The sequence below is a fragment of the Psammomys obesus genome, unplaced genomic scaffold (genome assembly GCF_907164565.1).
Source record: "Psammomys obesus unplaced genomic scaffold, mPsaObe1.curated_primary_1811, whole genome shotgun sequence".
Lineage (NCBI taxonomy): Eukaryota > Metazoa > Chordata > Mammalia > Rodentia > Muridae > Psammomys > Psammomys obesus.
In genome coordinates this window covers 1791302-1816387 of record NW_026585587.1, presented here as the reverse complement: position 1 = coordinate 1816387, position 25086 = coordinate 1791302, and the positions used below count along the sequence as shown (strand labels likewise).

The following is a 25086-nucleotide window of genomic DNA, read 5'->3' as shown; positions in this document are numbered from 1 at the left end:
ACACACACACAAACACTAAACATACACAATAAAAACTTAATTTACGGTAGCCAAATTTTAAAACAATTGGCTACTTTACTTAGGGTTTTTATTTATCTTGCAAAATGCGAATAATTTCATTTAGCTCTACAGATGTGAATATGTCCCACCTTGAGATGTTACCTCAGCGACATCTTTTTGATTGCAGTGTACAGCACACTGTGTACTGACACAATGTGGTCAGCGCACCCGGCCCTAAGGTTTCACGTAAAGAACTGCGCCTTGGCTCAGTAATGAAGGAGAGCTCCGAGAAGCCCGAGGCCAGGCCAGACCTACTTCTTCCAGCAGGAGCTGGATCTCCTTCTTTGAAAGGCCATATGCAGTGTTTCCCAACCTTCCTAATGCTGCGACCCTTTAATGTAGTTTCTCATGTTATGGTGACCCACAAACCATAAAATTATTTTGTTGTTACTTCATAACGGTAATTTTGCTACTGTTATGAATCGTAATGTAAATAGCTGATATGCAGGGTATCTGCGGGGGGGTTGCAACCCACAGGTTGAGAACCACTACAAGAAATTCTCTTTGTCTCCATTTCTAGATGATAACACAGTGTCTTGTCTCCCCAGCCATCAGTGAGGGTTGTATCAGAGCGTGGGCCTGTTGGGATATCCTTGATCCTGTCCTTACTCTTCCGAAGCTTCTTCCCACCTGCCTCTCCACCCAGTGCACCGAAATGGAATGTTCTGACCACACTAGAACTGTGAAAAGGAAGATTCTGTGAGCTTCCCTGCAGAGATGTGGTCATCATCGTTCATATTGTTGAAAGCGCCTGAATAACAGATGTCGTAATTTTAAAAGGCATTTGTTGTTATATTCTGAGTTTAGGGAAATATGATTCTAGCAAATGTTCTGAAAAAGTAATTTTAAAAACCCCATTAGTTTCCCTGGAAACACATCTAAACCACAGGAATTACATAGGCCCATGCACGGCCTGCCAGGGAGAAAGAGTAAGACAGGTACCAAGATCTCTGTCTGCTCACAGCATGTGTGTAGGGGACGCTCAACCGGCTTGAGATGGTGTCTCAGATTCTCACAGAATCTTGGTGCCATTGCTGAACAAGAGCCCTACTAGGCATCACTTTTTGTAGGAATAACAAACAAACAAATAAATTGACCCCATGACCAAATCAGCTTTTACATTTAATTGTGGACTCAAACTCAATGACCCAAAATCAAACTGCGCGCCACACTCTGCCTGCTAGTTGTTGTTGTGTGTTTATTTCTTAAGGATCTTTCTTTGAATCTGTTTCATACTGCAACCCAGACTGTATCCGTGTGTGGTCTTGAACTCCCTGTGTAACCCAGTCTGGCTTCAATTTCGTGGTGCTCTTCCTGCCTCAGCCTCCTGAGTTCTGGAACAGGCGGCAAGCACCAAGACCGGGCTCATTTTATCTTTCATCATGGCAAGGTATTCTGTTGACCTTCTCTGGGAGAAATATGTTTCCGTGCTCTCAAGAGTAAAGCAGCCTCAGCAGATTCGTTCTTCTCAGACAGGAGCTTGGTTAAAATAGCCATATTGATGTGCAGATTTTAGTATGTTTATCCTATGTTATATGTCTATATGAATGAGTATATACCGTGTGTGTCTTTCTGCTTCTGGGACAGCTCACTCAGGATGATCCTTTCCAGGTCCCACCATTTACCTGCAAATTTCATGAATTCCTTAGTTTTCATTGCAGAGTAATACTCCATTGTGTAGATGTACCACAATTTCTGTATCCATTCTTCAGTTGAGGGGCATCTGGGTTGTTTCCAGCTTCTGGCTATTACAAATAAAGCTGCTACAAACATGGTTGAGCAAATGTCCTTATTGTGTACTTGAGCATCTTTTGGATATATGCCTAGGAGTGGTATGGCTGGATCTTGAGGAAGCGCTATTCCTAGTTGTCTGACCTACTAAAATCTGTACATCTAAAGAAACTAATCAAGAGAGAGGACCCTGACTAAAATGCTCAATCCCTATCCTGAAAGGCAAAGAGGATGGACATCAGAAGAAGAGGAAAACAGAAAACAACCTAGGAACCTGCCACAGAGGGCCTCTGAAAGCCTCTGCTCTGCAGACTATCAAAGCAGACTCTGAGACTTACAGCCAACTGTTGGGCAGAGTGCATGGAATCTTATGTAAGAAGTAGGAAATAGTAAAATCTGGAGAGGACAGGAACCCCACAAGGAGAGCAACAGAACCAGAAAATTTGAACTCAGGGGTCTTCCCAGAGACTCATACTCCAACACATGGAGATAACCTAGAACCCCTGCACATATGTGGCTCATGGCAAAGTTTAGTGTCCAAATGGGTTACATAGTAATGGGAAGAGGGACTGCCTCTCACATAATCTGATTGGTCTGCTCTTTGATCACCTCCCCACTGAGAGGGGGGCAGCCTTACCAGGCCACAGAGGATGACAATGCAGCCACTCCTGATGTGATCTGATAGACTAAAATCAGAAGGAAGGAGAGGAGGACCTCCCCTATTAGTGGACTTGGGGAGGGGCATGCATGAAGAAGGGGGAGAGAGGGTGGGATTGGGAGGGGAGGAAGGAGTAGCTTATGGGGGGATACAAAGTGAATAAAGTGTAATTAATAAAATTAAATTAAATTTAAAAAATAAAAATAAATAAATCTAAAAAAAAAAAAAAAGCCATATTGAAGAATTGCAGAAACCTCGGAGGTTCCCATTTTCATTCTGAAATGTGACCAGAAGTAACTGATTGAGTTCCAGATAGGGAGCCAGGGATGGGAGAATGCCTATACAGGGGTGGGGGAGGGGCAGCTCCTGTAACAAAGCCTGAAGACTGGAACACGCCTGCACCTCCTTCACAGCCTCTGCCTCCTTAATGTACCATCACCCAAGGTGTAATTCTAGTCGCTAACCATGGTCCTACCTTCCCACAGAAACTCTGTTTCCTTTGATTTGCATCAGGCTTTTAGGTCCTTAATTCTTGCCTCAGGCTATACCCGCCTCTCATCCTTTATTGCCTCTCTTACCCCATACCCCTCCAAAATCCCAAGTAAGAAATTCAGAAGAAGAAGCCCGGTTGTTCAGTGGTGTCATAGCTGTGTAGGCAAGAACAAGGACCGTTTGTTTTCTCTCTCTCTCTCTTTTGCCTGATCAAGATACTATTTCCTTATAGTGTACAGATTAATGGTACAGATTAATGAGCACATTATACAGTGACTGAACAGTTTAAAATGACTGCCTGGGTAAGCCATTCTCAGCACTAACAACTTAAAAAGTCTAAGCTGTTTAGAATTCAATGGTTTTTAAGCCAAGGAACTTGTAATTCCAGCATTTAGGAAGTGTCTGAGACCATCCTGAACTACATAGTTAAGACTGTGTCTTGAGACATTTTTAAAAAGTAATTAATACCTCCTTTACATTTAACATACCTAGAGCCTACTGTCATCATTTACTATTGTTTTATTATTATAAGCAAGTTACTTCTGATATCATATATAATAACTATAAAATATAAATATAATATCCATGTATTTTATGTATATGCATCTTGCCTATCTATAGATATACATCTTAATTTTTCATTATTTTAATGAATTTAAATAATCTTATGAATTTAAAAATTAATAATATTTACATTACTACTTTATAATATTTACATGAGTACTTCTACATCAGAGTGTCCATTGTCCCCTTGTCCTAGTAAAGCTACATACAATTGTGCTTTAGTGGGAGACAGACTCTGGCCTGGAGTCAAACTTCTGTAACTTCAAGCTCAGCCTTTCTCCATTGAATTCAATATCTCCTACACAGATTCTAATTTTGCCTTATGAATTTTTAAATTTTCAAGATTAGAGAATTATAATATTGAATTTTTCTCATGGCCTTGTTGTAATGAGAGCAAATATAAATTAGAAGGTGATTGGAAATGAATCAGAAGCCCAAATTTATAGCTGCTAGGATGCTACTTAAATTAAAAAGTTAATTATAATGTGAATACGGATGAAAGGTTTATTGCTCATTATTTAAAATATTTACATATTTATAAGAAACTTCATAGAAGGTACTTGAATGTTAATTTTCTTGTGTCTATACTAACCTAATAACTCTATCATATTATATAATAGAGTTCATAAGTTTTAAAATGTGTTAAAATCCATAGAGACATTAAGGAGAGAAATTATACTCCTGAGAGCATTGAATAGTCTTTTGAAAGATGGATGGCAGCTGTTGTAGCTAGATTTGGCTAATTAATGTAATACTTACAGTATTAAAAATTCATCAATGTATTAATGGAATACAGACAATATTTGATAGAGATAATAAATATGTTTTATTATATGATAAAAGGGGAACAAAGAAAAAGCATGGCTTGGGAACATCCATTTAGGCTCACACCCACACTGTTGCCCTTGGCCAGCCTCCACCGGCTTGCCTTTGCATGTTGCCTAGCATGGCAATACTCATACAAATGGCAGGGAGGGCTTCAAGAGTGAAATATTAAACAAGGAGGACTTTGGCACCATACAGGACAAGCTCCGAACACTGGTTTTGTTACTAATTATGGCTTTAGTTCTCACTGTTGCCTAAAACCCATAGTCTTCACCTCATCAGCGGAAATCTGACCTCATCATGATCCAGCGATTCCACTTCCATGTTCTGACTTGAGAAAGTGAAATTAGTATTCAAGAGACATTCACCATTCCTTAATTGTTTTAACTTCTTAAGTTTTATTCATGTCCTTATTAATTATTTTATTTATTTACTTTACATCCCAATAGGAAATTCCCCTACCTCCTCTCCTCCTAGTCCCTTTCTCTCCCCTCTCCTTCTGTCCCCGTAGGTGCCCCTTCCTTTCTTCTCAGAGAAGTTAGACTTCCCATGGGTAGCAATCCTCCTTGGCATATCAACTAGGACTAGCCACATCTCCTTCTATTGATAGTAGACAAGGGTGCCCAGTTAGAGGAAAGGGATCCAAAAGCAGGCAACAGAGTCAGAGGCAGTCCCTGCTCTTGCTGTTAGAGGTCCCACATGAGGACCAAGCTGTACATCTGTTACATATGTGGAGTGGGGGCTAGAACCATCCCATGATTGGTGGTTCAGTCTCCATGAGCTCCTATGTGTCCAGGTTAGTTGTAGGTTTTCTTCTGGTGTCCTTGACCGCTGGCTCTTTCAATCCTTCCTCCCCCTCTTCCATAAGATTCCCCAAGCTCCGCCTAATGTTTGGCCATAGGTCTCTGCGTCTGTTTCCATCATTTGCTGTGTGAAGCTACTCAGATAACTGTTATGATAATTATGATAGCTATCTGCAAATGTATCCAAATATTATTAATAGTGTCATGGCATGTAACTCAAGTTGGACCAGTCATTGGTTGGCTAGATCAAAGGTTTTGTGTATGGGTTGGTGTCTCCCTCCCTCCACTGGAAGTCCCACCTGGCTACAGGAGGTGGTCCCTTCAGGTCCCATAACCCCCTCTGTTAGTAGTCTCAGCTAGGGTCACCACCATAGACTCCTGGGAGCTTACCCTGTCCCAGAGATGCTCTCCAGTCTGTTTCAGTTGTCATTTACTCCTTAATTGTTTAACACCATGCATAGTAGCCATCACATGGAAACCACCTCTCAGTGTTTATCAGCTGATACATGGATAATGAAAATGTGGTACCTACACACTAGGGCATACTGTATAGCCACAAAAAGAATAGAATCTTGTTGCTAGCAATAACTTAGGTGTTTCTGGAGATCATCTCATTCAATGAACTACTCATGTGGCTCTAAAGGGGTGGAGCTGACTTTATAGGAGCTGAGAACAGAGCAGTGGTTACCAGAGTTGGTAAGCGCATGAGAACAGAGCATAGAAAAGAGTGACCAGTGGGAGCTAAGCTACAGTACCTCAGGAACAAGCAGGTGTTATGTGCTGTTGCATGGCAAGGACCTCACACATAGCCTGTTCTGTGTATTTCAAACTAGAAGACAGAAGTCAGAATGTATTCGCCACAAAGAAATGCTGATTGCCTGAGAGAGACTTAGCCTGATTTGAACATGACACAGTTACACCTGTGTAAAAACAGCACCTGGTACTTTGCAAATATCTACATCTTTCATGTTTTCATCTGTCCATTAGACAAAAAGAAAATAATTACAATAAAGTAGCCAGTACTTACACCATACAAAAGTGATGTGATTTTATACCTAACACAAGTTCATTCTCAATTATTGACAGCTACTATCACACTGCTACCATAGTCCTTATCACACAATTGTCATCATCATTGTTGTTGTCATTCCAACATCTAAAAGTAAATAGCTGTAACGGCACCTGTGCATTTTCCCAAGAGTTTCTAATGTACATGATATTGCTCATTCTCTGAGATGAAGGCCATCACGTGTTGATAACTATAGCCACACCATACCACAAGCTTGTGCAGCTCCTTGTTGCTGCATGCTGCTGAAATAGTTAAGCCATAGGAGGTTCCAGCTTAATATTCTGCATCTGGACCAGGTGCTCCATTGGTACCTGGAGGCTTCCTTTTCAGCAGTGTTGGTATAATGTTTTTTTTTAATGTATACACTTACCTTTGTTCATTGAAATACTGATTTCTCCCCCACCCCCAACTCTCTGGTTTCAATCTGGATATTGCATTGTGATACTCATTCTAAGCATCCTGTCTCAACTCTTGTGTAAACAGGACAAAATAAAGCAACTAGACACAATGTTGAGCAGGGAGGAGCCAGAGGACAGGAAATAGGGGAGGAGCCAGAAGGCAAGAGATGAGTGGGAAGAGAAGAGTGGTGAGAGAAGAGCAGAGCTGGAGGGAGATCTTGGAGGATGTGGAGCATGAACCAGACCTAAGATTTTACAAAAAAGCAAGTATAATGTGGAAAATCTAAATGTTAGGAAACTGAGGGCTTGGAGGTTTAGGAGGAAGTAAATATTGCCCAGCATTGTGTTCTAGGTTAACTAAAAACCCAGTCTCTGTGTGGTGATTTGGTTATACAGCTGTTTAAGATTAGCAGCAAGCTTTACAAGAAGATAAACCAATAGTAAATATTAATAACTCCCTACAACACAGTAGCATTTAAATCTCTCACCAGAGACAAAATAAGCCATCTAACGAAGCTTTTCCCTATAAAACAATAATGAGACAAGAGCAAATAGCAGCTCCAACCAAGACACACAACTCTTAGGTCCTATGAGCCATCCTCTTGGAGGCTTCCTGCAATTTCTCTATCAAAAAGTTAATGGAACTACTTGCATTTTTCTACATATAGACATCCAGTTAGACCAGCACCATTTGTTGAAGATGCTATCTCTTTTCCATTGTATGGTTTTGGCATCTTTGTCAAAAATCAGGTGTCCATAAGTGTTTGAGTTTATTTCTGGGTCTTCTATTTGGTTCCATTGATCCACCAGTCTGTTTCTATGCCAGCACCATGTTGTTTTCATTACTGTTGCTCTATAGTACAGCTTGAGATCAAGGATGGAGATACCACCAGAAGATCTTTTATTATAGAGGATTGTGTTAGCAATTCTGGGTTTCTTGTTATTCCATATGAAGTTTAGAATTTTTCTTTCAAGGTCTGTTAAGAATTGTGTTGGTTATTTGATGGGAATTGCATTGAATCTGTAGATTGCTTTTGGTAAGATGGCCATTTTTACTATGTTAATCCTGCCAAGCCATGAGCATGGGAGATCCTTCCATCTTCTGATATCTTCCTGATGAGACCTGATAGACTAGAATCAGAGGGAAGGGGAGGAGGATCTCCCTTTTCAGTGGATTGGGAGAGGGACATGGGTAGAAAAGAGGAAGGGTGGGATTGGGAGGGGAGGAAGGAGGGAGGTACAGGGGGGATACAAAGTGAATAAACTGTAATTAATAAACATAAAAAAGAAAATAAATAAATTGGTCCCGCAATTTCAACCAAAAAAAAAAAAAAAGTCAATGGAACATGCTACCTCCCGAGAATGGAGTTGGTGCATCAATGCCATATTAAGGGTTTCATGGGATGAGTTAATTTTCACCCAGGTTTCCTGTTTGTATACCATACTTAAAAAGATATTTGTACATAAGGATGCACATTATGATTGTTACAAAATCCACATTCCTGCCAAGAATGGTGTCTCTGTAGTTCCAGTCCTCGGAAGGCTATGTCAGGAGACACAAGAGCTCAGGGCTGTAAAAATGAGACACCGTCTCAAAACCTAAAATGAAACAAATTCACATTGTTATTTAGGTAATATTTTTGTTCATGAGAGTTTCCTCTTTGCTCCTTGATGGAGTTGGCTTATACAGGGAGAAAGCATAAATTATGCTGGCTGGAGTGGCTGCCATTTGCAGTCACACTACTTGAGAGGTGATGGCAGAAGGATCATTGGGCCCAGGAATTCAAGGCCAGTTTGAAAACAATAGCGACCCGTCTTCATACCCTAACATTGCAAATCTAAATGTTGTATTGTCCCCCTTTTATTTTAGAGAACCAAATGTTCATCCATGCAAGCAGACTTCTATACATTGTGTTTAAAAGACAGCATTGCCTGCAGAACATGTTTTTGTTATTGTCTTGGTTTGGTTTTGGTCTTCTATTGGCTTCTGATCCCTTGCCAGAATGAGCTACTTGGCTAGGTGCAGCCACAAGATGTTTCGTGTGTGTCAAAACCATTCTCTGTCAGCTTCCTGAGCAGGCTGCTGCATAGGAAGCCATCCTCTGGCTCACCTTACTGGTCTGACCAAGGACTGCATTTGTATCATGGCTACGAATTTCAGCTCCCAAAACTCCATGCAGTGGGAATTCCAATCATTTTTTTTTTAAATCGGACTTAAACATCCCTGTTACTGACCTGCCAGAGTAGTGACTATAAGAATTTAGGCTTAGTACTGACTGCCCAAAGCAGTACAAAATCCTACAGATTTTTCCAGCCTCAATCATTAGAGTCCTTGGGCTATTTTCCTTGGGCTGCTGTTCAGTAGAACCCATCTACATAGCCTTGTGTCCAGTCAATCCTAGGACCCACAAAGCTGGGGGCCATAAGCCTAGTGTCCTGTCTAAATTCTTGCTGACCTGAAAGAGTTTTCCCTATCCTGTGCTGTCTTGTGTGCTGGTGATGAATCTTTTCCTGCTGGCAAGACAGTAGTACTTAGACATAGCAACTTACTCCTCTCTATCCTGCTGCTTCTAGCAGCATTCCTCCATCCCCTTCCACTAAGGAACATTATCTCCACTGCGCTAGATTTGGAACAACAAAGCACAGAAAGAGAAGTGCTATGGCTGTGAGAAGTCTTGGTTTTTGGCTCTTGAGTAAACCTCTCCTGAGCTCTTGTTTCCTTCCAGATGAGTACAGGAAGAAATGAATGAATTTAATGAACTCTTCTAGATGCTCTGAAAGATCAAAACACAGAGAGTTGGTGGGTTCACGAGTGTGCGTTCAGAGAATACATCAGTGGCAGAAAATAACTGCTACTAATAATGGCTGGCTCTGAACTCCAGATCTTGGGCACACAGCCATAAGGAGTGGGTTTCCTTTATGCTGAAGACCATCTGCAGCATTTGAGTTTATTTAACCTATGCACACAAGGCTTTCTTCATCTGTAGAGAAGTTTCTTTGATTCTGAAAAATAAAAGGGAGTAATTAATTTAAATAACAATATCTTTATTATTAAAAAAAAAACAAAAATCAAAACAAACAAAAACCCTGTTTGTAAGTGTGGTGGTGTAGGCCTATAGTCCCAGCATTCTGGAGGTAATCCCAAAAGAGTCAGGAAGGATAGAACTTCAAAGTCGCCTTCAGCTACAGCTATAATAGCAAGGCAACCTGATCGAGAAACTGAATCTCAATAAAGGGGGCTCCTTGGATCATAGAATCATTTAATAAGTCAGCTTGTTTCAACAAACCATTTGAAATTATTTTTCTCAATTTATTTGCTTTTAAAATATAAGCCTTAGATTACATTCAAATTTAGATTTGATTGTTAACACTCTTTTTGCGTATAAAGTTGATTGATTGAAACTGATGTAGTGCATTGCCCTGGTTAGCCCTTGTTGTCAACTTGACACAGCTTTGATTCATCTGAGAAGAGTCCTCAGCTGAGCAATTGCCTAGGTCAGTTTGCTCTGTGGGCGTGTCTGCGAAGGGCTGCCTTGATTATGAACTGCTGTAGGAGCACCTGGCCTGCCGTGGATGGCACAATTTCTCTAAGCAGAAGCCTGAGTGAGCCAGAGAATGGGCTCAAAAATCAATGTTCTTCTACTGTTCCAGCCTCAAGAATTGTCCTGACTTCCCTCAGTGATGGACTGTGATCTGAAAGCGTAAGCCAAATAAATTCTTTTCTCCGCAGGTTGCTTTCGGTCAAATTGTTTTGTCACAAAAGGAAACCAAAACATATATTAAGAAAAGTCTTGGCAATGCAGGCTTACGTGCTTTCCTTCTTGGGACCCTGAAAGGGAATCAACTTGTAGAATTTATTTGATCATCCACCACAATTAAATCATTACAACATCCTTCTATCCCCTCTTACATGCCACCTTCTGAAGAAGTGTATGCCACATTTGGGCTGTGAAAAGGCACATTTAGAAGGATTATTTTAAACCACAGTTGGTGGCACATGTTCAAAGATGATGCTGATTGCGCCTAGTGAACGTGGAATACAGCCACTAAAATATCCCATGCTGAGCGAAGGTAGCCTCTAAGGACAAGGCTGATGAAGGCCTCACGAGACACCTCAAGACTTCTGAGTTTCTCACTTCAACTGGCCCTCTGGTTTCACACTTTCCCCTTTCAAAACCTTCCTTTTCACTCTCCAAGTAGTGCCAGCAGCACACAACTTTACTGAATGAGAAAAACTCTGTTTTTCTCAGATTGCTTTCCTGATCCTAGTTCTCACGGGGGGTTGAGAAGTCTTCTCATGGCATAGAGAATTTACCCAAGCAAGGTGTTGGCTCCATGGAGGCCAACAGTCATCTGCTCCTCTATCCGGTATCAGTGAAGCACAAGTCAGTGTGACATGGCTCTTGGGGCAGAGCAAAGAAGAATTTGCCAAACAACTTAATAAGGTGGATTCAAATGCTGGGGTTTGCACTTGACATCAGGGGCAAGGGGGAAAAGTGAAAAGATTGTAGAATACTTGGCAAAAGACTTGACTATCACCCGCCAGTAGTGACAGAGCAAAGCTTAATTACTTCTTGGTTACTGGGTAAGAGTTGGTATTGGTGCTGGCATATGGCTTCCTGGTAGCTCACAAGCCCTGGATTCCATCGCCGGCATGGGAAGAACAGCAACCAAGCTAGTGTTAAAAGACCAAAGACAGCCCCTCCACTTGCTTCCTGGGCCTTACTTCAGAAGCAACCAGTAGTGATAACTGACTCTACATTAACTAAAAAGTCACCAGGCTTTAGGTTTAAATTACAGACAAACTTGAATCTGAAAGTTATTAGTTTAGAATTTATGTTAAAATAAACAAATAGAGCCAGCTGGAAATCAAATTTACAGATGCCCCAACATAGAGATTAGAACCCCTACCTTTAAAATACTGTCCATCTTTAAAATACTGCACATCTTTGTACTTGCCTATCTCCAGAATTCAAGCCCCTAACATTTCCTCCTAGCCCTAGGTGGCTCTCTTCCTCCCCTTCTCCTTCTCTTGTGCTAGGGATTAAAACCAGTCTCTCTCATGGTAAACATGGACTGTACCACTGAGCAACATCCTGTCCTGGAGCGTCCTCTGTCTGTCCTCTTGCTGCGCTTCTTGTCCTCCCTACTTTTCTGTTAGTTTTCATTTCCTTTTTGCTACAATGTGTGTAAATACTAAACCAAGAAAAAAATGTATCTTCCTGGCCTTAAAGATTTGCTAGTTGCTGCAGACTGCCAGGGTAATGTGTAGAACTAAAGGGTCTCAGGGAGGAAGCCACTCATTTACATCTTCCTTATCTTTGTCTCCAGAGGAGATCAGAATTTTAGTCTAAGTTACTGCTCCATGGAAAAAGGAGCCTCTTCTCCCTAGCATCAGTCTGCTTTGCCACTCCCTCCATAGACCTAGAGCAAACACACACACACACTCCTCTTTCTCTGTCTCATTCTCTCTTTCCATAGATAGATGATAGATGATAGATAGATAGATAGATAGATAGATGATAGATAGATAGATAGATAGATAGATAGATAGATAGATACAGACAGATTCAGAGAACCGTTACAAATACAAGTACTTTCCATGTATAATCTGCAGAGAATACTAGCTACAATGATAGTACTTGATAAGCACAGTGCCTCCCTAAGGCAACACTCACCAGCCAAAGTTGTTCTTCACTTAAAACAATTCTAGGTTTTCATCTGCGTAGGCCATCCAGCTATGTGGAAGGAGAGAAGGATCTGCAGTGGCCAACTCAATCTGAACATGAGCTCTCTGCGGCTGCTTCTTTGACAGTCCTTGTTAAGCCGTGTCTGGTAACCTGGCACTCAGAAGGCTGAGAAAGATGACCAGAATTTGGAGGCTAGCCTGGGTTACATAGAGAGATTCCATCTCAAAATATATACACACATACATACATGCATATATAAAACACACAGGAAACCACAAACAAAGAAGCACAGGATTTTTAAATGTTAATAAAAGTAAAGCCCTTGTGAGAAAAATTAAAGCATCAAAAGTTGAAGCCAAGGGGCTGGAGAGGTGGTTCACTGCTGGGAACACCTGGTACTCTTACAGAGGACCTGAGTCCAGTTCCTGGCACCTTGTTAAGTAGCTTACAACCTGCTGTAACTCCAGATCCAGGGGATCCAATGCTTCTGGCATCACTAAAGTGCATTATACCCACACACAGAGACTCAAACCTACACATAAAATTATGTGTATATGTATGTAGATCCACCTGTCTCCGCCTCGAAAGTGCTGGGATTAAAGGCATATATCACCACCCGGCTGTAAAATATAAATCTTAAAAATAAAATGAAGCCAAGTTTACTGGCTCACACCTGTAAGCCTAGCAATATGTACAACAATCTTAGCATTGTAATGAGTGGAATAATAAGACGATAGTGCTTTGAATTTTAAAATTAACACAGGAGTCTGTACTAATAAAATCGTTTTTAAATACGCAAGGATGGTTTTACAAAGAGTTGTCAAGTAACAAATATAGAAGTGATAATATTTTTTTTTAAATGTCAACCCGCAGTCAGCTCAGTAAACCTGATCAGTCAGGAATCATGGAATGGAAGATTGTTAAAACATCAAATGAAATATTAAAGAGCAGCTTATTTTTGCCATTTAAGCCAGCCATGCACAAATGATTAATTATAGTGGGAGAAAGGTCCTGGTTAGCTGGAGAAACAGGATATACCTCCCAAGGCACATGAATAAACTTAATGTCATGACTAGTGGGAGAAACCAATATCCCCCAATGCCTGACATCACACTCTCAGAAGGATACATCACCCATATCATGTTCCTGATAGAAAGTTTACCCTCAATCAAATTACGAGGCAAAGATCAAACAAATCTAAATCCAGTACTGTTCAGCAAAGGAAGTGGTCTGGGAGCTACTGAAATATCAGTGCCATAGGCACTAATTTTAAAAAGACTCTCCAGGGCTAACACAGATGAAAGACACAGCAAGTTAAGTATACAAAGCAAAGCAACAACAAAACAAATTTTAAGGAGCGGGGACAAAGATGTTGCTGGGACAAGGAAACTTGGGAGTTAGACAACTGAGCCCTATTAACGCCCATCTCTTGTATGATGCTGTGTTTTCGCTACTTAGAAAAAGTGAGTTTCAGAACAAGGCGTGGAAGTCCATACCTATCATCCCAACTCTTGGGATGTTGAGTCAAGAGGATGGAAAGTTCAAATCCAGCTTGGTCACTGTGGTGAGTTCTCCATTCAAGAAAATGACAAAGCTCTGGCTAACACTTAGAACACCTGTTAAATCTAGCAGATTTCACTTTTTACCAGCTCAGTGCACACACAGACACACAAGATTATACAGTCATAGTTCCTAGATTAAAAATGCTGATGATCACAGTAAGTTTAGAGGAAAAATACATGCTATGAATAAGAAGAATTCTATTTTAAACTTATTAAGGTAAAAGGCTTTTTCTCACATCTACTCCTTCTAACTCCCTCAGCCCCCACAGTCCACTCATCCATGTTTATTATAAAGCACCATGAAAAGAGGGGAAAGATTTTGCCCTCCCACCCTTTCTTCCCAGTTGGTGTCAGAAGGTGCTGTGGCCTTAGGCTGAGGTTTCCTGAAGACCCAGCAGCCCTCAAAGGTGGTTTTAATGAGTTCTACCTACTTCTTTCTTTCCTTTCTGGAGAATATAACTGGGGTGGTAATGGCATGCAAATGAGCTCTGAGCATAGACTAATTAGAGAGAGCCCCTGGAGAGAACCCAGCTGTTGGTTGTAAAAGGAAATAAAATAATAGGTCACAGCAATAAGTCAAATCCCTTCAAAGCTGATTTCTAGCACCTTTCCTTGCAGGGAATAGTGTGCAAACAAAGCAAGCAGTGAAGACCTTCAGGTAAAAAGAGGGAACCAAAGAAGGCCAGTCACCATTTGGGGGATTGTCCCCTGGAACTTATTACCAAAGCAAAGTCTGAGCCCCAACACACACTCTGGATGCTATATCCATTTATATTTTTACTCGAGATTCATGATGTGATATTCATTAAAAGAAAAAACAAGGCTGGTTTTCCTAGCTTTCCAGGGAAATATACATTCCCTCTGTTCAGTTCCATCCAGTACTTTCTTCCTGCCTTTCTCTTGTCTTGGATTCTCTACTAACCAAAGCAATTAGACACTTACAATATTACAATTGGCTTTGACCCAATTCTCTTGAAAAATCTCTTCCATTACCAAGTCCTCAGACATGAAGGAAATAGAGCTATTTGAAATAAAGAAAGGGGGATCAATGGTCATCAGTGATCTATGATCAAAAAAGGCTCAGCCATCTAAGGACAGGGTCTTAACCCTTCCCATGCCAGGAATCCTGCTATAAACCTGTCAAGTCTGTGGAACTTTCCCATCAGGTGCATAAGTTAAAATACAAATTATTGTGAGGGATACCAATAAGGTTGAAATAAGGTCATCAAAATGTTTCAGAAATGAACTTCCGATGTGGATATGTGGTCTTGCAGTAAGTACATACTCCCCAAAATAACAAGGTGTGATCATTCCCACAGTTCCAAAGCAGTGATAGCATCTTGAGAGCTCTTGACAGTGGCTGCTGTTGTATTAAGTTTTTGCTTTCAATTTTTTTCTTCCTTTTTCTCTTCAGGAGTCTCACTATATAGCACAGGCTGACTTCAATCTCCCAATCCTCCTGCCTCAACCTTGTGAGTACCGGGATTGTAGGCATGCACCATCATCATGCTCCGTTCACTTTTAAACTTTAAACCATCTTCATTCCTTTATATGACAGCTACAGGCCTCCACTAAAATTTTCCTTTCAGTGAGTCTTATAGCTGAGAAGAATCCATTGCGTATATTACCATGATATAAGTTCAAGAATGTACAAGGCGATAGACACAAACCATTACAAACATGTGAAGAGTCCCGAGTGGTTACAATTACAGATGGGAATGTTATTATTTGTACATCAGTATGTTTAACAGAATATGTGCAGGTTGGATTTCTGGTAATCAAATGACTTTCTGTGAATTTTAACTCAGTTCTCCATCTTCACCCATGTCCAAGCCTTGCAGCCTGCGGGACACACCCTCTTTGCAAACACTTTCTTCCTGGCTTTGTCATGTGTCCTGGTTTCTGCTATTTCTTTTAATGATCAACTCAGTTGATTACAGGTTCTTCTTTAGGTCCTCTATTGTAACCATTTAATTAATTACTTAAATGATTGATTAACTTTGTTGCATTATAAGGTCTCCAGAAGTTGGCTAAGAGGCAATTTTTCATGATTGTGTCCGTAGGACAAGAATGAGTACTTGGTTGGAATACAGTTCAGTTGTTGAGTTCTTGCCTGCCACGTGGAAGACCTGGGTTCAATTCTCAGCACTTTAAAAAAAAAAAAAAAAAACAAAAGGAAAAAAGTGCCAAATCTGGACTCTTGTTACTTCTTGCTTCCTGATTTATAGCTTTCAAACTCCCACTATTAATTAATTGCCTGATTGATTGACATTAATTTTTGTCTCCAGTGTCTTCTTGTTCTTCTAGTTCATTTGTTTTTTTTTTCTTTTTACATTTTAGTCTCTCTCTCTCTCTCTCTCTCTCTCTCTCTGTGTGTGTGTGTGTGTGTGTGTGTGTGTATCTGGCTGTTTGTATTTTTTTTATTTTGCATTGAGACAAGGTCTTACCATTTAGTAAAGACTGATCTTGAGCTGGTGACCTGTCTGGCTTGCAGAGATGATCAGTGTGCCACCACACCCCGCTGGCTCATTTCTTGATACTGAGATCTATAAACAAGTCTAGTCTTTTTTCGGAGTACTTCAAGTGGAATTGCTTGGTAAGCTACTGTTCTGTGGAAATACTTCATTCAAAAACTTGTAGCCAAAAACCTGCTGTAATTCTGACTATGATGGCAATTCTACTTGGATGAGAGGCAGTGTAAAGCCAAATCACATACCCAGTATTAAAATGTAACCTGTCAGCCCACATGTATGACAGCATGGGCTGATGACTACATAAACAGCAAGCAAACTGTAGAATCGGAGCTTACAATAAAGAAATAAATGTGTATTGTTTAATATACCACATTCCATTTATTCTGCCAGAGTCTCCAGTCTAACTGGGTCCAGTATGTCTTTTTCGGGTTCATTACGAGAATCAATTCCACAGTCAAAATTCAGGATCACATACAATTTGAAAATTTTTGTTTTGAAAACATAAGCAACGTGAAGCTCAGTAGAACTGTTTCATGCTAAGCCACCTGGATTGGTGTCTGTAGCCCTATAATATTTGCACTGATATAGGGTATTATGGGGTACCATGCACGCACACACATACACCGAAACACACACACCTAACAAACAAACATTTAAGCAAGGAAATTCTTTTCCTTGGTAACTGATGGTTTTTCAATGTTTCATTTTTTTCTTTTCCTTTGTTAGTATATATTAACACTACAAAATATTGGGTTTCGTTATAACATTTCTTGCATGTAATTACCTTTGCTTTTACCTCTGTGAGTCTTTGTGTCTCTGTACCCATCTCACTAGTATCTGTCCTTCTCCCCCTCTTCTCCCTCCTCCACATTCCTCTTCCTCCTCTTGCACTACTCTCTTGCATGTATCGTATCATCTTTGGTACATGTGCCAGAGCTACTTTGAGGTATAAAATAGGAGTGGCTGTCTATATCACACACTTTCACCATGCCTCAGAGTTGTGGCCTGCTGTCCTTCAAGGAGCTTGCTAACTGTATTCCATGATGGTTCACTGCAGGCGTGGTCCTGGAACAGACTAACAACTGAGTGGACATTTCTACTTGTTAGAATGCAACACCTTTATGATTGCACTAGAGGTGATATCACAAACTGTTAATGTTTAAAAAAAAAGTTGACGTTTTAAAAGAATTAAACATCACCATTAACATTTCAGTCACAAGTGATTGCATCTTCAAATCAGGATTGGTACCAGTTGTCTTCTTTGTTTTTTTTTACTTAGGTGGGAAATTCAAATGTGACCCCATTTTCTACATGCTAAAGTTATTAATTCAATATCTGTATCATCCTAAGAGTAATATGAAGCTGCCATGTTGCCAAGACACTAGGTTTTGGTAAAATTCATGCCTTTGGAACACCATGGTCTGTTGTTGGTGAATTTACAGTATCTTTCTCTCCATTGGCCATGGCAAATAAGGCTCCATATTATTAAAGGTATAGTCTTGGCAACTTCCCCTGGCTTCTCAATTGTTTACAGCTCTGATACTAAGAAGGCTGAAGGCTTTCAGCAAGAAAACTTTGTAGAAAATGCAGCTGTCCACCTTGGAACCCGGGCTAAAATGCAGTGGGACACTCAACATACATACTCCTTATTTTTGCATTGTGAAGAGTAGTGTACATGAAATCATCTTGGCCTCAAAAAATAAAAGGTATTTAATATTTATACATGCATATAATGTGTTTAAATCCAGTCCACCATCCCCTAATTCCTTTTTCTTTTTCTCCAGATCTTTCCCTATCCCACACCCACTTTTTCCTCTCAACTTCAACTTCTCTCTCTCTTCCTCTCCTCTGTCTCTGTCTCTGTCTCTCTCCTCTCCCAGCTTCCTTTCCTCTCTCCTCACCTGAAACCCACCAAGTCCATCACTTAGATTTTCCTGCACATGAATGGTTGTGGAATCATTTACTAGAGTGTGGGTAATAGTCTCTTGGGGCCTGCTACACTGGAGAAAATTAACTCTTGCTCTCTCATCAGCCAACAACTGCCAATAGCTTGCTCAGCTCAGGGTGGGACTTCAGAGCCCTCCCTCATCCACGCCAGAGTTTTGGCTGGCTTGATCTTGGGTGGGTCTTGTAAACACAGTACTAGCCTTTGTGAGTTCATGTGTGAAACTACGGCTGTCAGATCCAATAACGTTTTTTTTTTCCTTCAGAAATCTACTTTCTCGCTCTTGCTATCTTTCTTCCCCCTCTTTGGTGAGAAATGGAAACAACCTAGTTATTAAAAACAAGCAAATAAATAAATAAAATAAGAATTTAGACAGGACAATGATATGAAGCTTTATCTGCCCTTGAATGCAGAGACCCACCAGAGTCTGCTTCCCAGTGAAGGGATTAAAGGTATAAATATGTTTAATGCTGCCCAAACAAAAGATTCTGCTAATATTTCTCTCATTTATTCCCTGTGTCCATAAATGAAGGGAATGCTGAACTTTAACTAGAGATTAAGGAAAATAAAAATGCCAAAATTTAAGTTCATAGATGAGCCATGAATTCTATCTATAGATTCAATGACAAAAACACCAGGATTTCCAAACAAGAGGAGGCATCCTGACTTGTTCATATGCCCAGCCAAGGCTGCTTGGCACAATAGAAAGAACGGCTTGGCGTAAAGCAATCAGCAAGTGTACCATTGTGCCACAACCTTCATTTGTGTTTTCAGTTTGATGGGGGATGCTTTAGTGCTTGCTGGATGGTTTTGAAATGTGTGCACTGTTTATCAGGGAGCCTGAAACTGCTGATCATTTTGAGTCATTCATTCTTGCTCTCTCTAGCTTCTTCTACTAGATAATTGGGCTTCGCATGTGGCTGGAATTAAAATGTCTACTTTCAGCGGCTCTCTACCACTTCTGTGTGTTTTGGAGTAGACAACATTTAACCCTATCTCACCTATCTCAACCCTATCTAACCCTATCTCTAAACCCTCAATTCTCCTTAATCTGTCTTGTCTCCCTTTGTGAATGGTCCCCCCCTCCCCAAATTTTCTCATCGGCTTCATATTCTACCATTCAGGAAAACAGCCATTTCTTTCACATCAGACTTCAGGGTGTTTTTTTTCTTCATCTTTTTCTACCTTTGCAACCATGTCAAGTCCCAGTTTGCCTTCTTTTTCAAGTTCCTTATTATCTCTAACTGACATAATCCCCATGCTTCCAGTTGTTCAGGTTTTTCCAGGCTTTATTATTTTAATAAAAATACATAATATAAAACATATCTTAATCATTTAGAAGTGTATAGTTCAGCAAGGTAATGCAATAAATCAGAAACACTATGCTCAATAAACAATGTTTCTCTTTTTCTCCTCTGTTCAGTTGTTCAGGTTTTAATGAGTAACATTTACAGATTTTTTGGACACCTTGTATGTGTTAGGTTCTGGGGATTTGAACCTGGACCAGTGGAGCATGTTTCTTGCTTCATACATACACCACACACAGACACACACACACACACAGACACACACACACACACACAAATATGCACATACACATGCACACAGACATACAACACACAGATGAACACACATATGCACACACAACACATAAAAACAGAGATGTGTGCACACACACACAACCTAGGAAAACGATCTTGGACATGGGAATTTTGAGAATGATGTTCAGGATGACAGGGGAAGAACAGGACACCATGATGGAGACTGATCATAAGGAAATACCACTTATATACACAGGGAAGTCCACAGAGAAATGATGTTTAAATTGGAAATTAGGAGGTTAATTGAGGGATCACTCAGTGGCTGGTGTAGGAATTGACGCTTGGGGCTGCACTTGCTGTGTCGGAGTCCGGAGAGAAGGGAGAGAAGATGCAACTGTGGTAGAAAACCTCAGGCAAGGCATGTGAGTCCTGTGAAGCTGCACAGAGGCAGGCAGAGTGGAGAGGTGGCATCCTCATGTGGGTGGGGGGTGGCAGCAGCCTCAGGCCAGTGGGGAACCTCTAAGAAGGAAGTTCTCATTAGGCAAAACCCTCCAATAAAACAGTCTGGGAAAGGGTGAGAGCCCCTGTAAAGAGACCATTGGTGATGACTCTAGAGCCAGCTCAGAGACAGATGCTGTCTCTGCGGGGAAATCAGAGTCTGAGTGATCTGTTTCTCACTTATGCCTTTTTCTACTACATCTCTAATGATATAGCTTCTAAAATGCCTGCTGCATGCCTCATATTCCCATTTACTTAATTCCAACTTCCCACTTTTCTAGCCAGGAGTGTTTCGACCTCCACTACCCTCTTCTAGTCGTCGTAGAATTCCCCATGTCTCCCTGCAAGTCACACGCAATGTGCACTATCAGAGCTGGCCTCTGAAAACACATTTGGTTGCAGCCAAATGCATCGAAACTATGTCTAAACTCTTCCTTTCTGTTCCCAACCTCCATGGTATTGGCTCTAGGCATGTTTCCGGTCTCCTCCACCTTACAAGCTGCTATTACACACTCCTACCTTGCTTTGCTCCTTCGCTCCTTGGTTCGCATAGTAAGCATTTTCCTCAAGCCTGAGGAAATGTTTCCTTCATCTTCTGGTTCATTCTCCAAAGCTCCTGTGTCTCAGATTTGTGTCAGGCAGGTAGAGTTTTCCTCTCTACCCACATTCCGATCACTTCTCACTCATGTCTCTTCTAACACTGCAGTGTGATTCCTACTCGAGTCACTGTGTCTGGAACAGGCTTTCCACTAAATTGCAAGTTCCTGAGGGGCAAGAAGAACTTTCACAGTCACTTCTGTGTAACATGTTACGACGTGATTGTCTTTTCCTGTTAGGGAACCAACAAACATTAGTGAGTCTGTAGGTAGAAGCAGTGATTGCAGTCCGACACTGAGGATGTCTTGGGCCACACCCCCAAACTTTCGTCTAGCTCTGATATTCTAGATTCAGCCTTTATACAAGGCCATTTTTAGCAATACTTTAAAATTTTTTTTCTGATTCTGGCTAAAAGGGGTCTCAAAAAGAGTACCAGTTAATTTTATTAACAAATGCTAAGTTGTGTGGTGAAAGCTAAAAAAAAAAATTTTTTTTGATAATTATGTATTTAGTTCTGATTGTGTAACAAAGGTGTGTGTGCGTGCACATGCGTGTGCATAGTGTTAAGAACTCATGACCTCATGCATGATAAGTATATGATCTTCATTGAGCACCCATCTTCACTGTGCACCCATCTCTTGGCATTCAAGTCTGACTAAAACAGATCATTGTGATGGAAACATTATTTAACACATGATTTCTTGAAGCTGGAAATGTCCCCATTTACAGAAGAATATACATTTAGCAAACTCAAAACAAATTATCATCCTTTCATTAAGAATCCACGTGTCTGAAAAAAACAATTGATGAAAAGGGGGAACTGTCAATTTGAAGAAGAATGGGGAGGGATCGATGGGATGGCTTGATGGGAGGAAAGGGAAAGGAGAAATGTAGTAGTTGGAATGCAATCTCAAAAATAAACAACAGAAGAATCTATGTGTCATGTAAGTCTTAGCGGAAAACACAATCTGAAAATAGTGCAACGCCAAAGAGGTATGCCCACCGTAGACATGCTTCCACTATATTAAAACACAAAAGCAGAAAGATCAATAGGACGCTATTGATTTATCTAAACCGTGGTTGTTACCATCATTTACATATTCGTTTAGTTCTGTTTTTGTCTTTCTAGAACAGGGTTTTTCTGTGTAGCCCTGGCTGTTCTGGAACTCACTCTGTAGATGAGGCTAGCTTCGAAGTCACAGAGCTCCATCTGCCTCTGCTCCCAGGGCTGCAATGAAAGCGAGCCCCTCCACAACCCATCTACGCTAAATATTCTTTGTCTCTGACTTTAACGCAGCTCTAACCCAGGCAGTTTTGTAGCTTTTTCTTCTCAGTGTTGCTTTGCCCCTTGAAGCACTAATAGAGGTGTTAAGCCATAATAACCATATTCATTGAATTCCAGTATAGATCCAGCATTGTATTAGATACTGCAGATATGAAAAACCTCATTCATGCTCTCAAACAGCTTTCAGAAGTGTTATCTTGCAAAAAGAATTGGCTTGTTCCAGGGGAAACATTAGGAATATGTTTCTGGAGAAAATATCTTTACAGGAAGCACTGGTATATTTTCACTTTCAAGACTAATTTAAAGCTCAACATTAGTGGGGTGTCTTAGATTTTTCTGAAATACAAGTGAAAAATAACTGAAGAAAAACCACATAATTTTCAAACCAACTCAGATTGGGGTAGGAAATATGTAAGAGGCTTTGGTAGACAAATGGAAATTGCTAGAAAAAAATACATAAATAACTGGAAAACTTGAAGAGCACCCTTCCATGATTCTCTGTGTGTGTGTGTGTTAAGAAAAATTAATGGCTTTAAATTTGACTAGTTGTTACTTGTTTATCCGTTTATTTATTTATCTATTTTTATTTTTAAGAATCGCTCTTGTGGAAAACATTCCTGAAGGCCTTAACTACTCTGAAGATGCTCCATTTCACTTACCGCTTTTCCAAGGCTGGATGAACTTACTCAACATGGCCAAAAAGTCTGTTGACATAGTGTCTTCCCACTGGGACCTAAACCACACGCACCCATCAGCATGTCAGGTAAGCTGCATCTTCCATATCCATAGTGGGTTTCTGTGCATTTGGTACTTCATACTGTCCTGACGTTCAACAAGACTAGGCTAGCTCAGTTTCCAAATTCCACCTTCACCCATAATGCATGAACAGTTACGTGTCTATGCGTTCATGTAGCTGTGCCATCTTCAATCATCTGGCTACTACCAGCACCCCAGGTTTTTCCAGGGCAAAATCATGTTTCGCATTGTCTACAAAAGGTTCTCTGTACAGCATGACTTTCAAGATACCACCCACATCATAGCACCTTCCTACAGCATGGCCCAGAATTCTGCTGTGTGGAGTACGTGTGCTTACACATCTCTCTGCCTGCTGAGACATGTATCTGGTCAATTTGTGTTATACAACTCACCTTCGTGCCTCTGAAATAACTCTTTAAAACAATAAGGTCAAACTTCCCACGGATAGTTGCATATTTTTGGCTGTTTTTTTTTACGTAGATAACTTCTGAATTAAATACTCTAAAGTAAAAGTGAAAAGTGCCCTTGTAATTTGCAATGTCTTTTTCTATGTATTGATAAAACTATGATGGTTTGCCCTGAGCTCCTATCCGTGTGTATGACCATTAGCCTATATTTAAGTGTCCCATAAGGGTCTTGCATCAAATCAGTTTTCTTTCTTTGCATATACATCAAATTGACAAAGCTTATCAGCACTATTTATTGCTGTCTTGAAATCTGTTATTCATCCAATTATACCACTTTTACTATTTAAAAGTAATGGTCATCAGAAGGTAAACAAAAATAAACAAAACCACAGTGGTCATACTGAAGACTTCGAACAAATTTATTAAATGTATGTTGTGTTCAGCTTGTTCCTATTTCTACCATTTTAACATGTGTTTCAAGGTTTATTGTCACATAATGTATCTTCCTCAACTCAGGGACTGAAAAAACAAAGATCATTTGCTTACTTTGTGGTTTGGGGCAGGGTTTGGCAGACAGTAATCTATGTAGTGATTTGGGGATGGATTACATGAAGCCAGAGGCTCCAGTGTGAATGAAATACATTCAGTGTCTCAGTTGAGAGGGCTGAAATATGTGGGGTGGCTGGGTTTCTCGCTGGGTCTCTCTTAGAATTCTGTAAGTGGACTTGAGATGGACCACAAGCTCGAAGGCTTATTAACCTGGAATCTGGTGCTCCAGAGAGCTGCATCCACCATATTTCATTGGCTTAAACAAGTCACATACAAGATGAGAGAAGATACATCCACAAACTGAGTGGACCCGTTGGAAATGATATGCCACAGACCAGTTTCTGACCACAGCAATTCATTCTCTTCCACATGTAAAATACAATCAGTGTACCCCTCAAAATGGAAGTGAGCCCACGGCATGAAAGCCTCTATGCTCTAGATCTACCTCTGGGATTTCCTTGCCTTGGAAACGTGGGTTTAAAAGACTGTTTGTATGCCCTAATGGCACTCCAAACACTCAGTGTCGAGACAGGGAAGAGATGACCATGGGCAGGCTACCCCCACACCCCCAGCCCTAATTTCTTCTCTATTTATGAAACCATCTTTTATTTAATGGATAATAGTCAAACATGACAGTTATTTCTAGACTAACAGAGCTCTCAAAGTGCTCAAGGGAACCATAAACAGCAGGGAGATAAATAGGAAGCACAACCCAAAGCACCTATTTATTACAATTCAGATGTGAGCAAAATACACCAAGAGACTATGGACTGTGGCAGGCAAGCCCCGCTCAGCAGACAGACACAAATAAGCGTGCTCCCTGGGATCAGTGTCTCCTTTAGATGAGAGGTGAGTCTGTAAGAATGTGTGACGGCTGTTATGAGCAGGAATGATGAATGTTGCATGGAAATTGACATTGCTTAAAAATGTATTCTATATCTGACTCCAAAAGTGTTGCATGTATGTGAGTGTGTGTGCGTGTGTTGCTGAACATGTATATGTTTGCTTGCCTGGAAAAAGCCAGAGGTCAACTTCAGGTATCATTCCTTAGAAACTGTACAGTTTGTTTACTGAGACAGGGTCTCTGACTGGGTCACCCCAGTGATGATTTAGGCTGGACTGCTGGGCGGGTGAGGCCCAGGAGTTTCCCTTTGTCTGCTTCCACAGCAATGAGATTACAAT

General features: G+C 40.6%; 1 protein-coding gene across 1 annotated transcript in view; it reads left to right on the top strand.

Moving 5' to 3' along the window:
• The window catches only part of Pld5 (phospholipase D family member 5), a 330905-nt gene that overhangs the window by 182808 nt on the left and 123011 nt on the right, over nt 1-25086 (top strand). The window contains exon 3 of the mRNA XM_055609753.1: nt 22787-22955. Coding sequence (XP_055465728.1) covers nt 22787-22955 — 169 coding nt within the window. The remainder of the gene's footprint in view (nt 1-22786; nt 22956-25086) is intronic.